The 15,850-nt window shown below is 40.1% G+C and overlaps 1 protein-coding gene across 1 annotated transcript in view; it reads right to left on the minus strand.

Annotated features, from left to right (window-relative positions):
• Positions 1–2,089: 2,089 nt before the first annotated feature.
• CERS6 (ceramide synthase 6) overlaps positions 2,090–15,850 on the minus strand; it is a 225,696-nt gene continuing 211,935 nt past the window's right edge. Inside the window, exons 9-10 of the mRNA XM_090045547.1 lie at positions 12,672–12,828; positions 2,090–6,446 (exon numbers count right to left, since the gene is read on the minus strand). Coding sequence (XP_089901673.1) covers positions 6,285–6,446; positions 12,672–12,828 — 319 coding nt within the window. The 3' untranslated portion in view covers positions 2,090–6,284. The remainder of the gene's footprint in view (positions 6,447–12,671; positions 12,829–15,850) is intronic.

Here is a 15,850-nt window from a genome sequence, read left to right on the forward strand (position 1 = left end):
GAGTGGAAGGACTCATTCATCTGAGGCCAGCACTCTGTTCTCTCATCCTCTGTAATGCCTTGGCCAGATTTCTATGCCTTGTGTCTCTTTTCAAATAATTTACAACATCCAGTAAACCTTTAGCACATGTTGCTTGACAACCAGTCTTTTGTGGGCTTTTTTTAATGCATGTGCAGAATGTGTTCACAGCTAATTGCACTGCTATATACTGAGAGTTTTCCACAAGAAGATTAAACCATGAACCCTTCTGCTTTAGCAAATCAGTAGTGAAAAATGGAAGTGCTGTCATAAATCAGATAGTAAGCCTGTTTAAGCTATAAATGTTTCCACCCAGGCAAATATTGGTGCAGCTGCATTCATTATGGCACCTCAGGGCAGACGGCACTCCCACAATCAAAGACCTTTTGAATGTCATATCAATTAAACGTAATCAATATAGTGACACCAGAGTGAGTAACAGTGGGACATTTTTAGAAGACTGCTGATAAAGTAACAGCACCATTTTGACCTAAACCATTGAAAAGAACCTGAGACAATGAACAGTTTGTTTTGTGCATCTGCTTTTTCTTTTGCACGTTTTTAAATAAGATTTCAAGAAAATAAATTACTGTTGGTATTTCAGGTTTTAGGTGCCCTACCTGAGATACTTTAAAGGAACTGTTAAAAATAACACCCTTTCAAAATATCTTAAGTTGGACATCCAAAAAAGGCACTTTTGGGCATTAGTCATTTTTGGAAATCTTGTTTGACCTTTAAACCTATGAAGACCTATGGAGAGAATTTGGATTTCTGAGTCAGTGAGAATCTGTTGCTTAAATACTTATTTCTGGGACAATGAAGTCTAGGAATTAGCAAAAATAAATCCCAGATAATACGGAACTAACCCAATCTATGAGACTACTCTAGAAAATGTTATAGTCTGTACAGTGGACAACACCCTTTGATCTAAGGAATGTTGTCATGGACACAAGAAAATGCTGTTTCCTTTCACAGAACAGAGACAGAAACTAACATTACATTCCTAATACTTATGTTTATTATGTGTCTCCAAATTAGAATAATCCACAATATTGACTGGTTTTAGGAATGAGGGATAATTATAATTTCCCATATTAGAAAGAACCACCCCCCTCCAAAACAAGTAAAACACAAAATAACTCCCCAAAATTCGGCACAATATTGATACATAAAAATAATTCTAAGTAGCTAACACATCACTGTATTTCTGAGAGTTGCTTAAGCACAGAATTGTCATGAAAACACAGGTGAAATTGTGTTAGCTGGCCCACCCTGGCTCACAGCAGGAAAACAGCATGCAAAGTAGCATGAGAGCAAACATGCGTCAAAGTAAAGCTAATGAATTATAGGCTCAAGTGAAAAGGCTCAAAGCTTTATGGAAACCAGAATGTTTAAGTTTTGTTTCATAGATCTTTAATGATATAAAGATCTATAGAATATTAGAAATCATTTTGGTTTAGAGTTTCTCTGATCATTGAAATCCTAGGTTGACAACATTCCAATATACCTTTTCACAGTACATCTTCCTTTACTGAAATTGGAGCTAATTTAAAAAAAAAAGGGGAGGAAAAAGCAACCCTGTTCTTCAGACACTGAGAACTCAGTGTGGACACTCAAATACTGTGTTTTCATTGCAACTACAATCAGAAATCCTTACTGTTTAAAGGCTGTACAAGTATGTCATTTTTCCAAACTTCAATGAACGCTCAAAAAATAGGCTCTCTTAGTAAAGTTCCCATTAGGTCCTGAATCTAAACCATGCACTCAAAACACATAATATAAACTTGTTTTGCTTTGTGGGTTCAAGGCAACTGTAATTTACAGAAAATCATGAGGTTGGGCCTATTTTGATGCATATTACAACAGAGGGTGCAATGGTTAGCTAATCCTTGTGCAGCAAATGTCACAAGTAGTAGATAAGTGGAAATATGTAAGGAATGAACTACAGCAAAAAGAATTAAAAATATCAATAGTAAAAAACCAACTGACCAATTTTCTTTGAGAATTACAGGATGTCGCAGTAATGATGTGCGGTTAAGAGAAATGAACAAAACAGACATTAGACTTCCAACAAGAATATTCTGTATCATTTATTTTGAGTGTCTAACCAGAGACATTGAATTGATTATCAGTGACATTTGGTTGCAGAGCAATCTTTATTTTTTGTCATAGTCTTGTGATCATGGACATATAGTGATTTTCTGTCGCTCATGAGAATTCAAGTTTAGCACAAGAATTACTTGAAAGTAAGCTAAATATTTGTGCACACAGTTGGGGTGCACACATGCACATGAAAAGGGGTTTTGGCAACAGTACTTATGCTGACTGGTCACAAAGACTGGATACCAGGCTGGAAAATGCATCTCAATGTCTAGAGAAGGAAGCTATGACCCATTCTAGCTGTTAGAAAGATTAAATGAAATAAATCATAGCAAAAAACAAACAAGCAAACAAATCTACATCATGACAATAAGAGAACAACTTGTGTCACTTGTTGGTATTTTTTACCTTTCTCTCCTTAACTTTGACCAAGTTTAAGAAGAATTGAAAACCACCCAACCCTCTCTGATTACATATATTTTTTGCATTCTCTATAACACTTAGTTTTGTTTTTTTTAAAGAAAACCATGTACTTTCCTGCTTTGCTGCATGTCAATACTGAAAAGAGAGTACATGGAGAGAAGTGAATCTACGCTTACTTTACAGCAGGGCAGATTAGAAATAGAAGACAATTCTTACTATTTGCTAAAAAGTCTACACATTGCTTTTCATTTATCTACTTACACATCTCACCACTGTCTCCTACTGTACTACAAGAAGGGAGCAGAGAAAATGAAATTAGTCTAAATTGGAATAAAGCCTACTAAGACACAAAAATCTTGAAAATACTCATTGATTGAAACATACATACTCGCATTTCTGAGCGAACGTAATGGTACTGTGACAGCGATTGACATACAGAACCTTCCAATCCTTCGCAATTATACTGAGCTGTATGAACCATTTATAATTCAATTAACTTTATTCACAAAGCATAAGTTTATTGTATACATGATTGCCTAAAAAATATTTAACAGCCACCCCAAAAGCATTCCATCCCCACTACAAAGCTTCTAGAGGCATAAAGCCGGGTTCCAGTAAAGAAAATTTTAAATGTGTGGCACACTAGTGTGCCCCTCAGAAAAGGCTGAACCAAAACTATTTTGGCTTTTATTGGGTGAAGTAATGACCCAACACAAAATGCCTTTGGTTCATTCTGCTTAGGGTAGGAGAAAATTGCTCAATTTTCAGTTCTCTAAAAATACTAGAGACTGAAAGTTTAGCTATGGTTCAGCAGTGAATAGTAAAGTTCTTGATGGTTCTTAATCCCCCATCCCTATTTTTCCAATGGCCCACTCTCAGACTCCCATCTTTCCTCATTTCAAGGTGCACCTTCATTAAAGCCTATTTCATTCTGTTAATAGGACTCAGTATCCAATACCACAAGAGGGGAAGGCAAAGAAGATGCATGGGTATATCTGAGGTAAAGGCCAGACTGTGATGCCTGCTCTCTGATTACACAGAGAACTCTAATTGTAACTAGTCTGTTCCAGATATTAAGAAGCTATGTACAATGTACACAATTATTTTAAACGAAGACTGCATCCTTAAGATAACGCGAAAGCTATTTGTCAGCATTTTGGAACTTGCAGAGGTTTCATCAATTCCCAAAACCGTTTTGGGACACACTAACTTAAACTGTTTCCCTTATACAAAAATAAACGTAACAGAGGAAGCCATCTACTTTGTTGTACATCAGGTTGGCAGTTTTTCTTACTGATCATCTTGTCAGGTAAAATTTCAGGAGGTAAAAATTTAAATCACTTCATCCTAGGAAGATAGTCTTGTTTGAAAATCTCTCCATGTAGTCTCAAAATAGATGATTACAACACTTGCCACTTCAGCCCTCATATACAGGGTATTTTCTTCAGAGACTTCTAGCATTTCTACTTTTATTCTCATGCCTTATTAGCTTCCATTTTTCTTGTGGAGTGGTGGCACTCCTCTGTGAAGTACCACCACTTTGTAGCAGACAGCACCACTAAAGCACCATTCTTCTTCAGGACCTCAGGCACATCTATGCTGCCTCCACACCAAGTCAAGGAGTGCCACTGAATCCTGGAAATGAAGTAATGTAGTTTCCTTAGGGTCAAATGCTGAATACCACTCTTAGGCATATTCATTAGCATGTGGTTACATTGCCTCATTTCCAATCTTTGACACACACTAAGCTACAGTTAAGTTGACAGGGTTTGCTTCTCAGCTGTGCTCCTGGGGTCAACATGGAGTCAGTGTACATGTCCCTTCCCTTTATTTTCTGCACATTTTTGGTTAACATACTAGGGCTCTCGTCCATGATGGCTCCGTAGACGTTCAAGAACCAGAACAAACACTTGCTGGAACTGGACAAATATCAGCGTCTCAAAAAAAGTGTCACTGAAGCTTTCTCTAATACAATTCATAAGTAACAAAGCCATTAAAAATACTGTAGGGTCTGAAAAACCATCTGTGTTTTGATGCTTGCATAGGTGTGAGGAAACAACCTGTTTGCCTCTCAGTATTCTTGCTGAGGATGCTTTCATCGCTCCTATCAACACTTTCCTTTTGCTAGTTCACTCCTCCTTATCTTTTTACTAATGTCTTTGGTCTATAAGCACATTGCTTCCATACACAATACTGCCAAAGAGCAGGTTGCATAGAGTACTGTTTCCCAGAAACCTTTCCTGTTTCTGGAAGTGCTGTTGCTAAACAGAGGAGTAAAGTGGTCCTCTTAGCAACACTTCTCTCAAGGTTTTCCTAGAAACTGAGTAAGCTCATATAGAAAGACGAGAAATAGTGTATTTCAAGTGTTCCTCATATGGGCTCCTTTGGGAGCAGTTTACACCCCACCCATACAACTTAAAATTACACAGGAGAGCCAAATTATCTTATAGCCATTTCTAAGCTTTACTTCTAAGTTTAATACAAATATTCATGAGCCCTGAAAGTCTCCTATGAATTGGCAGGGGAATTTTGCTTATGTTTTCATGTGTTTAAAATAATTTTTTTTCCTGATAATGCAAAACATGCTGCTTTCCCTCCACAAATGTCTAATAAGAAAGCTGTGATGAGAACAAGATATTGACTGCCTCCTGTCTGGTGAAGCAATGAACTTTTGGCTACTGTTTTAAATTGTCACTGCTTTTTCCTTCCAAACTTGCAGAAACAAATACTAAAATTCAGGAGTGAACTCTAGGCTTCACAATGGCTCACCTGAGCAAATATCGCTTGGCATGAAATCTATGTAAGAAGCTGAAATCCATAGAGGTCAGACTTGCAAGGAAGAACTAATCTGCAAGTCTGAGTTTTGTCATACATAGCTATTGACAAATGTATTTTGGGCATCTGCAGAAGTAATCAAGTTACTCAAATGCAATTAACCACTGGTTTTGAATTTGGTACCACGCTAAAATAATATCCTGCAATTATCATGGATTTGTTCGAATTATCAGTAGCATAACTGAAAAGGAGCAACTGGGGCAGCAGCCTCAGGTACTGCCTTTGGGGAAGTGCAAAAATATGTTTTGAGAGGAAGTGCTTGCAGCTGTTGATGCTGCCCCATAAGCAGCCCTGCTACTCCTCTGTGAATTATGGATTAAGCATTAGAGACTACTTGAACCCCCCCCCCAGTTTTAAAACTTTGTTGGGAAAATGGCCATTGGGATGTTATGGGCAATTTCAAAACCAGGACTTAAAAACCCAAAGAGCAAAAGATTTGAAGAAGAACTAGAATCCGTAAAGCTGTGTCATATGTTACTGGGAGGTGACAAATCGAGCAGACTACTACTCATAGGAGACTAAGGAAGAACAATAGCAGTGGACAGAAGATATCTTGGCATATTGATCTCCACCACCAAAAATCCAAGAAGCCAGAATGCGGAAATTCCCTTTTGTCCATAAGTCCCAAAAACATCTACAAAATAAATAATATTCAAAGACAGTACAAATGAAAATACTGCTCCCTTTGTGCCAATTACATATACATACAGCATGCCTACATATATAGAATGGGGTGTCGTCTTCATTCACAAACAGGAAATATGGCAGTGCACTATCAGAATGCTTTGATACTCCTAAGTTTTTTTTTCTGATGCTGAGATATATGAAGAAAATGCATTTACAACTTATTATTTACTTCCAGTAGCAAACAGTTCACGTTGTTTATGTATCAGGATTAAATGCAAGGATTAATGTTCCTCTGAACAAGTGCCACTGGTAAGATACCCATTTGTCCCATTGGTGCCACCGGTCCCATTTGTGGCGGTAAGGCTCTGTGGGGTCTTTGAACGAGGTACTGAATCTTCCTCATCTGAACTTGACTCAACGTCACTTCGTTCATCCTTTACTACCTGCAGAATGTGCGAGAAGAAGCATGCTGTTGATATGACAAAGTAAAGAAAAAACTTGTGTGACCTGATGAAGAACACCTTGCATTCTAAAGTTTGTCTAACTTTATCCAAACTATACAGTTGGTCCAATAAAAGATATTACCCATGAAAATCCTGCAGCTTGAAAAAACCTTCAGTTGTTCAAACCAATATCAGAGAAGTCAGAGACTGTTGAAACTGAACTGTACAATGGGCCCCACAGTCTACTATGCGTTTCTGCAGTTACTTGTTTAGATGCATTTCAAACACCGGTAAGTATCTATGCAGGTAACACATTACCCTCATGAAAGTCTGAACCTAGTGGGCACAGAGGTGTTCGTTTTGAAAGTGAGTGCACAGGTATTTGTGTATAGACTGAAGGAAAAATCGGATCCTTTTGGTCAACCCAATCTATCTCCCTGCTAATGCTCCCCTGTCCCCTGAAAAATTTTCTAATGCTTTGTCCAGTCTTAAGTCATATGTCCCTCATGAAGTAATTCCTATTGGTTTTCCTGAGAGACTTTTCCACAACCTAGTTGGCTTAAGACTTATAAAGATGAATTGAATATTTATCTTAAATTTTGCTTTTTAAGGAGGCTGTTCGCTTCAGTGAATAGAAGCAGTCTATTCACAGCTGGGCATGGTTCACAGCTCTCTTACAATCCCTCACTATCCTGCCTATAAAACAGAGAAATTATTCTTTCTTTTGCAAAGCCCTTTGAGGTTGATAGGTAATATCGTGATATTCAAGAACTGGGCATTATTATTAGTTCTAGGTTTATCTCCTAGTAATCCCTTCAGAAGTTCCTCTCCCACTCTCCCCTCCTACATATGCTACTCAAATGGATTGATCCATTGTGAAATGTGGTGGCGATAAGAAAGAAGACAAACTAAAATAGAGCACTGTAAATGACAAATTACTAGATGCCTTCCGTACTTTGTTCTAGGACAGGAAGAAAGGCAGAGCCAGCATAAAAATCAGTCAAAGTGCATGAAGCAGAATCAGGATGCACTAATGGGAAGAGAGCTAGAATCCAACAAGTGATTTTCCTTCTGTTTGTTCCCATTCTCTCTGTGTATTACTACGCTATCCATGCTGTGCTGTCTGTCTCACAGAACTAGAAATACTGGCATGCAAATTCATTCACAATGATAAAGTCAATTGTAGGGAATAAAACCCCCCCCAAAAGTGTGTTCTGTAAAACATTTAAAGAGCCCTAGGGTGGGAAACTCAACTGTACACGCTTAATTCCTATGGAGATTATTTTATATTTTAGAAGCAGCCCTAAGGATCTGTCCCAAGTGTCCCCTCTTAACTGTCTCAGTACAACCACCATCCTCACAATCAAGGAGGTTTCTTAATTGGAGAAGAATAACACAATATATATTGTAGTTCCAAAGTAAATGATAATAAGAATAGTTCCCTTTTGCCAGTGTCTAGCAGTGCTGTAGTTCTGATGCTAAGGACACTGGACTTTTGCTGTCATCAGAATTTTAATTCTCTATTTTAGCAGCTTCAGTTAAAAAATGTATTATGGGCAGTTCCATCCAAAGGGGTGTTTATGGTTGAAGTACTTACAAAAAGTCACTATACTCTCTCACAATACAACATGCCCACAAATAAGAGGGGCACCTTGTTTTTGGAAGGCAGAATATTTTTTTAAAAACATGTGTATGCCAGCTGCCTCACCCAGACTGTCTCCAGGGATGCCGCATTTCCTGGCACAAACTATGAAACAAGGTTTCCAGAAGGACTTAACTCTATGTCACACAAGGTTAGGCCTCAGGTCCTTGCAAGGACAGTGGCAAGATTGTTAGTGCTTTACTATAGGTAACTCTTTAGGTAAGTTCCTGTACATAAAGTGTTTCCACATTGCAAGTCTCATTAAGATACTACCAGCAGCAAACTTCCAGCTTCAGGTACATGAGATCTAATGGCTTGCTTGTGACAGTGGTGCCCAGCCTTTTCACCCTGTAGACCTGATGGGCAGTGCCAGGTCTGTAGGCAGGCCAGACACAGGATGGCCAGGGTGAGGGTGTATTTATAAGCAGCATCAGTGTTGATCTAGTAAAGGATCACCATGAGAGGCTGGACACCTTCAAGTCAGCTGGTCCTGACAGATTACACCCTAGGGTACTCAAAGAGCTAGGAGGTGTCATAACCCAACCATTGGCAAAAATCTTCGAAAATTTGTGGCACTCAGGTGAAGTACCAGAAGACTGGAAGAAGGCCAATGCGGTACCCATCTTCAAGAAAGGGTGGAAAGCAGATCCCAGGAACTACAAGCCAATCCCTGGTAAGATTCTTGAGAAATTATCAAGGAGACCCTTCTGGACAAGCTGGCTGAGGGCAATATCCTGAGGGATAGCCAGCATGGGTTTGTTGCGGGTAGGTCTTGCCTGACCAATCTCATCCCCTTCTATGGCTAGGTGACGTATCACCTGGACAAGGGAGAAGAGATTGATGTCATATACTGGGACTTTAAAAAAGCACCCCATCTGGTGTCCCATGACCTCATGGAAAAATTGGGCAACTGTGGTCTTGGCTACACCAGTCTGATGTCTGGGAAACTGGCTCTGAGGTTGGACCCACAGAGTAGTGGCCAATGGCAGTGAGTTATTATGGTACTCCATAACTAGTCCCCCAAAGGTCTGTCCTTGGACCAGTTCTCTTCAACATCTTTATCAACTATGTGGATGGACATTGGTGCCAGAAGCGCACTGGCTAAGTTTGTCGATGACACTAAACTTTGGGGCACAGCATCCACACCTGAGGACAGGCTAGTGATCCAGGCTCACTTGAATAAGCTTAGTAAGTGGGTGGACACAAACCTGATGATGTTCAATACTGATAAATGCAAGGTACTCCACCTCGGGGGAAAAAAAACCCGCAGCATGCTTATAGGCTTGGCAGTGCTACGCTTGCTGGCACCACTGTGGAAAGAGACTTGGGGGGTCATGACTGACCACAAGATGAACATGAGCCATCAATGCAATGTTGCAGCTGGTAAAGCAAACAAACCCCTGGCTTGCATCTATACATGCTTCTTAAGTAAATCGCAGAATATCGTCCTTCCACTGTAATTGGCCTTGGTGAGGCCGCAGCTGGCGTACTGCATCCAATTCTGGGCTCCACAATTCAAAAAGGATATCAAGAAGCTTGAGAAAGTCCAGAGGAGAGCCACACACATGATCAGAGGGCAAGAGAATAGACCCTATGAGAAGAGGCTGAGAGCCATGGGACTCTTCAGTCTGGAAAAACGCAGGCTCAGGGGGGACCTGGTGGCTGCTTATAAGTACATCAGGATCTGGGAGAACGTCTGTTCACTAGAGCACCCCAAGGAAAAACAAGGACCAATGGTCATAAACTCCTACAAGACCATTTTAGGCTGGACATAAGAAAACATTTCTTTACTGTCTAAGCCCCCAAGACCTGGAATAGACCAGAAGTGGTGCAGGCACCTACTCTGGACTTATTCAAAAAATGTTTGAATGCTTATCTTGCTGGGGTCCTTTGACCCTAGCTGACTTCCTGTCCTTGGGGCAGGGGGCTGGACTTGATGATCTTCAAGGTCTCTTTCAGCCCTAATGTCTACAAAATCTATGAAGAGATCAGACTAGAACAGTGGTGCTCAGCCTTTGCAGCATGTGGGCTGGATGAGTGGGGTGCAGCCAATCCGCCAAACCAAATCCAGGGCTGCAGACTAATTCCGTGCATTACATCTGGGGCTGTGCATTAGGTTAGACCCTGTGCACTGAGGCTTGCCATGAGCTGGTCCCATGTACTAGCTCAATCTGGCATTCAGGACCATGTCATTTAGCCCTTGAGTCCAAAAATGTAGTGGCAAGGGAGTGGTGGCAGTATTAATTGCCACCGGGTTCCAGGGCTGTTGCAATTAACACTGCCACCAAATTCCTGGACTCACGGGGAGCCCCACAGGCTGAATAACTCTGCTCTGGCCTGTTGGCTATACTTTGAACACCACTGGGCTAGACAATCTAATGATCTCTTCTGGCCTAAAGTTCTCTGAATCTGTGAGCTTTTAGGGCTAAGGTTCTAAGTCAACATCAGTAATTGTCACTCCCCTGAAACTATTAAGCAAAAATCAAGATTCTAAATTGCCCTCCCCAGTGTTAATGATAGGATATGGTGCTATTAATCGAAAGTGGTATACGGCATTTGATTGTTCAAACTTCACATATATGCATACCACCTAATTGTTCTATGTCAAGCTCTGTGCATCCTAAAAAAATGACTCCAGGAGTCATTTATATGACAAAGACAGCAAACCATTTTTATACAACAAAATGTGTGTTAAATTTAGCTCAGGGCATTCCAGTCCCTTTATCATCTTTGTATTTTGCCTCTGACTCCATGAGAGGTTTATCCAGTACCCAATTAAAGTGGTACTATCACCACCTCCTGTATCTTGCATACAAAACTTCTGTTGATGCAGCTCCAAACTGCATTTGCTGCTTTTGAGGCTGTAGAACTGTTGTCTCATGTTGGGTTTATGACCCTTCTTGGCAGTGCCACTGGCAGCCAGTAAATCCTGTTCTGTATTTGTGCATTTGGTTTTTCCTCTTTGGCTTTGTTTTTGTTGAATTTCATTCTGTGGTCTGCAGCCCAGTTCTCTAATTTATCAAGACTCTATTGAATTTGAATCCAGTTCTCCAAAATGGTTGTAAGCCCTCCCAGCTTTTTTGCTATCTGGAAACTTGCTCAGGAAGCACTGTATTCCTTTGTTAGTCAGTGTCCTGCACAAACCCAGAATTGAAAACAGTCTTTTCTAAACATTTAGGGCATTTTTACATGTGCAGTGGGATGTTGCATCCAGTGCTTTAATTAGCAAGCTGTGCTAATTAAAAGCACCCACATGTCACATGTATCAGCATTCCTACATGTCCCTGCGCTGAAAAAATGGAGGCAGAGTGGTTTGAACTAAAGCTCATTGAACGTGTTTTATTTCAAAGTGCTCCACCGCCATTTTTTCAGTGTGGAGATGTGCGGGGACACTGATGCATATAACATGGAAGGCTGCTGGAGTATGCCAATTTCCATGCTCCAGCAGACTCAATTAATCGATTAATCGAGTCTGCTCCAACGCGCTGGATTCCCGGTGCGTCGGAGCAGGTTCCACACGTGTGTACAGGAGCCCTTAAAGCCTAAGCAATAAGCAGGAGTAGCAAGAAGAAACAAGGAGGAAGGACATAGGACAATAGAAGAGCACAGATTTGCACAGCATGAGTCTTTTGCAAAGCATATCCAGAGAAACTTACATGCAAAGGGTTCCACTTCCCAGCCTTCCAGGACAGCACAAGGGAAATGATAAGGAAGCAGAATAAGAAAGAATCACAGGAATGATGTTGTGAAGTCACTGCTTTAATTTAAAAGAAGATGGCTAAGGCTCAGAATTCCTAAAGCAGAGGTGACTCAAATGTGGACCTCAGGCAAAGCAGAGACCATGACTGCACTCATTTTTAATAGCTGACTCCAGACTCAATCCAGCAAAGTGCAGAGCATGATCTTGTTAAGAAATTTAGCGGTAAAAAGAAAAAAAATCAAATCAAAACAATTACATTTATTTTCAGTGGGCCTACTCACATGCTTAAAGTACTCAAGTGATTTGCTACATTGGAGCATAGCAAGACTGAGCCCACAGACTATGTATTTCAGCATTCTGATCTTGTTATCTGTTGGACTCCTGAGACATGCCAATACAGACATGCATTGTGTCCAAATGCACCTGTTAGTAGACTTAAGAAATTCAGCCCACAGCTTTGCCATTAATCAAGAGCAAATGGTCACAGGTTTCTGTTGATGTTATTGCCGTTGCCACTTTGGAGGCAAATACTACTCTCTATGAAACATTTTAGAACAGGAAGAAAAACAGCTGGCAGAATGAAGAACAGCTATTTACATGGCTCTTACAGGATACAACATACCTGTTCTTAAAAAAAGAAAGCATGGATCACAATGTAATCAGTCCTTAAAAATAAGGCAAAATCAGTCACATACCTAATATTTTGGTTATAAAGTACACGGAGCTACAGGAAGAAAAAAGAGTATTACAGTACAGTGCTTGGTCCTCAAGTCTGTAGTGTGTGTCAGAAGAACAAAAGAAGTAAGTGTGATGTACTAATTTTGAAAACATTTAAAATCAAAACATTTACTATGAGATGTCACACAACACTGTATTCCCTTACCTTGCCTTTTGCAATCACTTTATAGGCTGCCTTTAAAATTAGATAAGACCACAAGCAGTGCAGAATTTGAAGAATCAGGAGCATTATGTTCAAGATCCACATGGCAGGAAAATTGCCCAGAGCTTCATACATTTCAAAGAGTGTTGTGTTTAATACCCTAAAGGAGAGAGGGATAGAAAAATAATTACATCTTGTTTTTAAAGGAGCCTTTTAAAATCAAGTAGACAACCACTTGAGTACATGATATTCATGTACACATATATTCAGTTTTCAGACTGATACTGTTTAAAAGTGAACTGTATCGGAAATGGAATGACAAAGTATTTCCCTTTACATCTTCAGAGGTAAACATCATCAATACATCACCTTCATTATCTACCTGTATTTACTCAAATCCAAGTTGAGCTTTTTCCTCATTCAGCATGGGGGGAAGAAACCCTCATTTTTTATTTGAGTATTGGCTGGGAACAGGCAGCTGCTGTGGCTCTGACTCTGGCCCTGACACTGACCTGAGCCTAGGGTAGCTGATGTCTAACCCAGGCCAGGGCCAAGGTGGCTTGTGTGGTGGGGGAGGAGGTGTGCAGCAGGGGGAGTACCGGAGATACAGTACATAGTGCAACATTGGAGGACAGTGGCACTGTGGAGACCATGCAGTGTCAGGAGAGCTGCTCTGGTCCTAGCTGTGGTGTCAACCCAGGCCCAGGGCCAGAATCTCAGTCACACCCACTGCATAGGGTAAGCATTCACGGGAACTGGGGGTGGGGACGGGGCAGGGGCAGGGAGCAAGTGGCTAGGGAGACAGGTAAGGGTCAGGCCACCTGCCCCAATCCCAATAGTTGCTTTCCCTGTCACAGCGGTGGGAGAAATGAAGACGACCCTCCAGTAATTAGATTCCATACAAGGTAAATTATAACAAATATATAATTTTCAATGTATAGAACTGAAAATGAATATTCAGTTCATATTAAATTTAAAGTTGTCATGGATTTAGGTAAATACAATAACTTCTATCATTAATCATATGAAGAAAGGAACAATTCCTGATGCATGGTCTCTTCCTTTTTGAACCTCGTAAGTACCTGGAAGTGGGTTCATCTATTCTTGCCTGGACATTCCTGAAGGAAAGCTGTTTTCCATTCTCAATATTATTCCCTAGCTTCTTTCTTCTCTTTTCTTTTCCCCATCCATCATAGGGAAACAATTAAATTAAGGAAGAGAAGCTTCTCAATCCTATTTAATCATATTTCTCTGTAATGGAGGGTCTCTAAAATCAGATTATATTTGAATACAACACAATGCTGTGATCATTCCACTCATCTTGTTGATTTAATAGCATTTCTAATGGCATTTTTTACCTTCTCTCTGAAGGGAAATTGTTTAATTATAGTGAAAAAGTACACAACAGAATAACCCATATGTTGTGTAAAACACTTCATAATGAACATGAAATTATATGGCATTTGAAAATGTAACGTGATTTACTAAATCACAAATTCATTAATGCAGCAATTTGTCAGTACTATTGACAGATTTAGCAATGGTTTTACTGTCTTTTTATCAATAAAGCCTAGGTCAATATTTTCTTGATCTCCACATGCAATCACAAACTGACCAAATGACATGAGACTTCAGCAGTTATGATATATGGAGTAATTACATCTATCTGATAGGATTCAGTGTGCAATAGGGTTTATTTTCTAAGCATTAAGGGCTAAATCCACCAACTTTGCTCATCACTGCAATGACTAACTCTGACATGTGCCATCCGGTGGAATTCCTCAGCCCTCAGTTAGGTGCATAGACACAAACATATAAGACAGGTCAGCCCTATCTTGCAAAACAAGATGGTGGTGCCAATTGTCTACTTTTCTATGCAAAAAACCTGTAGAGTACAGTACATACTTAGAATGTGGGCGATCCAGGTTCAAATCTCTTCTTGCCCCTGAATATAGAACAAGAATTTGATCTCCCAGCTCTCTGGAGAGTGCCATAACCACTGGGCTGCTAGGTATTCTGAAGTGGTCTTTTCTAATACTTCTTCATAAAACTTAAGTTCATTTGCTTTCTGTCTCTACTGTTGATATTTCAGTAGAAGAACTTGGGAGATGCATCCCAAAATACCCTACAGGCCAGTTTAAAACCTTGTTCCTCTACCCTGCAAATCACGCAAGTAAAGGGCTTAAACCTCTCTCCCCCGTATCTCACATATTCCTGGCTGTTTTCTGTCCAAGTAGGCTGTTTTCTGTCAATCCAGTAGCTATGTTATGAGAATGCTTCATGATTTGGCCATAAAGGGGATACAGGCAGGGGAACACCTTACTTGAGAATCCTGCAAAGGGTAGGAGTTCAACTGCTCAGTGGCTTCAGGATTTGGGGAGTTGTGTATATATCCAGTGACAGATATGTAGGCATTTAGGGAATTTTACTGATGGAAACTTGGACAGCTCCAAGATTAGAAAGCAGCTGAGCTGTATTTTTGAGATGTTAAATTGCTTTTGGCAATAGTAGCTGTTGATCATGTAAGTCCCTTTGTAACCTTAGTGTTAACTCTACTATACATACTCAAAAATGAAGTCCATGGATGATTTAAACTTGTGGTGAAGTTTAAACCTACAGTAACAAACTCCTGGCCAATAACAACAGTCTGTGTATAGAGGAAACAGCTTCTGGCAACACAGATGATTCCCTCTGAATATCTGACACCAAAATTGAGAAAATTAAAAAGTGGGGAACAAGAGTTTGTGCCAGTCCTTGCACCCTTTGCCACAGGTGATATTGTAAAGCTACAAACAGATGTCATACTTGTCCCAGGATAAACAATTTTATCCCAGGACAAAGTGCAGTTGTTCAGACATCCATGTCCATTGTCCCAGGATAAATCCTAAAGAAGTACTAACAGTTTAACCCATGACAGCACAAATGCATTTGAATGGTTATCCCAGGATTGCATCATTGAGTTAATGACAGAAAAATAGCAGTGCATGCAGCTGTTCACTAAACCCTTATTAGAAGGGTGATGCGTGTACACGCCTATTCCGGGATATTTCTGTTCCAAGACAAAGGTACACTGGTCCAGAGGCCAATGCAACACCTATTCCTAGCCTAAGAAGAAAAAAATCACTGCATTTGTCTTTTTAAAGCAACTATTACTACATTACCACTAGATGGCACATTTAATC

This window comes from Crocodylus siamensis, chromosome 4 (assembly GCF_052110815.1).
Source record: "Crocodylus siamensis isolate JL-2025a chromosome 4, ASM5211081v1, whole genome shotgun sequence".
Taxonomy (NCBI): domain Eukaryota; kingdom Metazoa; phylum Chordata; order Crocodylia; family Crocodylidae; genus Crocodylus; species Crocodylus siamensis.